Source organism: Ceratina calcarata, unplaced genomic scaffold, assembly GCF_001652005.2.
Source record: "Ceratina calcarata isolate Rehan_Ccalc_2016 unplaced genomic scaffold, ASM165200v1 scaffold1443, whole genome shotgun sequence".
NCBI lineage: Eukaryota > Metazoa > Arthropoda > Insecta > Hymenoptera > Apidae > Ceratina > Ceratina calcarata.
In genome coordinates this window covers 2,068-2,799 of record NW_017135588.1, presented here as the reverse complement: position 1 = coordinate 2,799, position 732 = coordinate 2,068, and the positions used below count along the sequence as shown (strand labels likewise).

Here is a 732-nt window from a genome sequence, read left to right as displayed (position 1 = left end):
CTTATTTTATTTCGTATGCAACCGATTAATTCATTATATGATTCATGATATGAATCTCGAAAGATCTAATAAAATTACATTTTTATAGTTTTTTTTATTATGAGTTTGATAAATTGTATTAAAAATAGTAAAACTAATATATCATATAGTATATCATTTTGATAATTAATGTACATAAGTGAAGAACTAATGTACATGTATAAATGTATAATCACATCACATCATATTCTTTTATTTCTTATATTTTGTATAATTCATATCATAATTTATATTTTCATTTACAGGAAGGTGGATCGGTCTCACCGCGCTTGATGCGAGTAACCGTTCCAATCGTTAGCAGACAGCAATGCAATGACGCTTACAAACATATGAATACAATCACAGACAGAATGATATGCGCGGGTGTTACTGCTGGCGGCAAGGACTCATGCCAGGGTGACTCAGGCGGTCCGCTAGCATCCAACGGTTTCCTCTACGGTATCGTGTCCTGGGGCTATGGCTGCGCGAAACCGAAATACCCTGGTGTTTATTCGAACGTGGCTAATCTTCGATCTTGGATCAAAGAAACCAGTGGTATTTAATTTAAGAAACATCTGGTTATAAGAATATAAGATCATATAGGAAAGAGCAAAGCTGACTCAACCCCTTTTAAAACTGTATAATTTTTTTATAGTCGAACGAGACGATCTCAATTTTTCCAGTGGTTAGGTGGATTAATTTACTAGATAATGT

General features: G+C 33.9%; 1 protein-coding gene across 1 annotated transcript in view; it reads left to right on the top strand.

Annotated features, from left to right (window-relative positions):
* The window catches only part of LOC108630940 (trypsin-1-like), a 4,550-nt gene extending 3,845 nt beyond the window's left edge, over window positions 1-705 (top strand). Inside the window, exon 4 of the mRNA XM_026818780.1 lies at window positions 285-705. Coding sequence (XP_026674581.1) covers window positions 285-581 — 297 coding nt within the window. The 3' untranslated portion in view covers window positions 582-705. The remainder of the gene's footprint in view (window positions 1-284) is intronic.
* The last annotated feature ends 27 nt before the right edge of the window (window positions 706-732 follow it).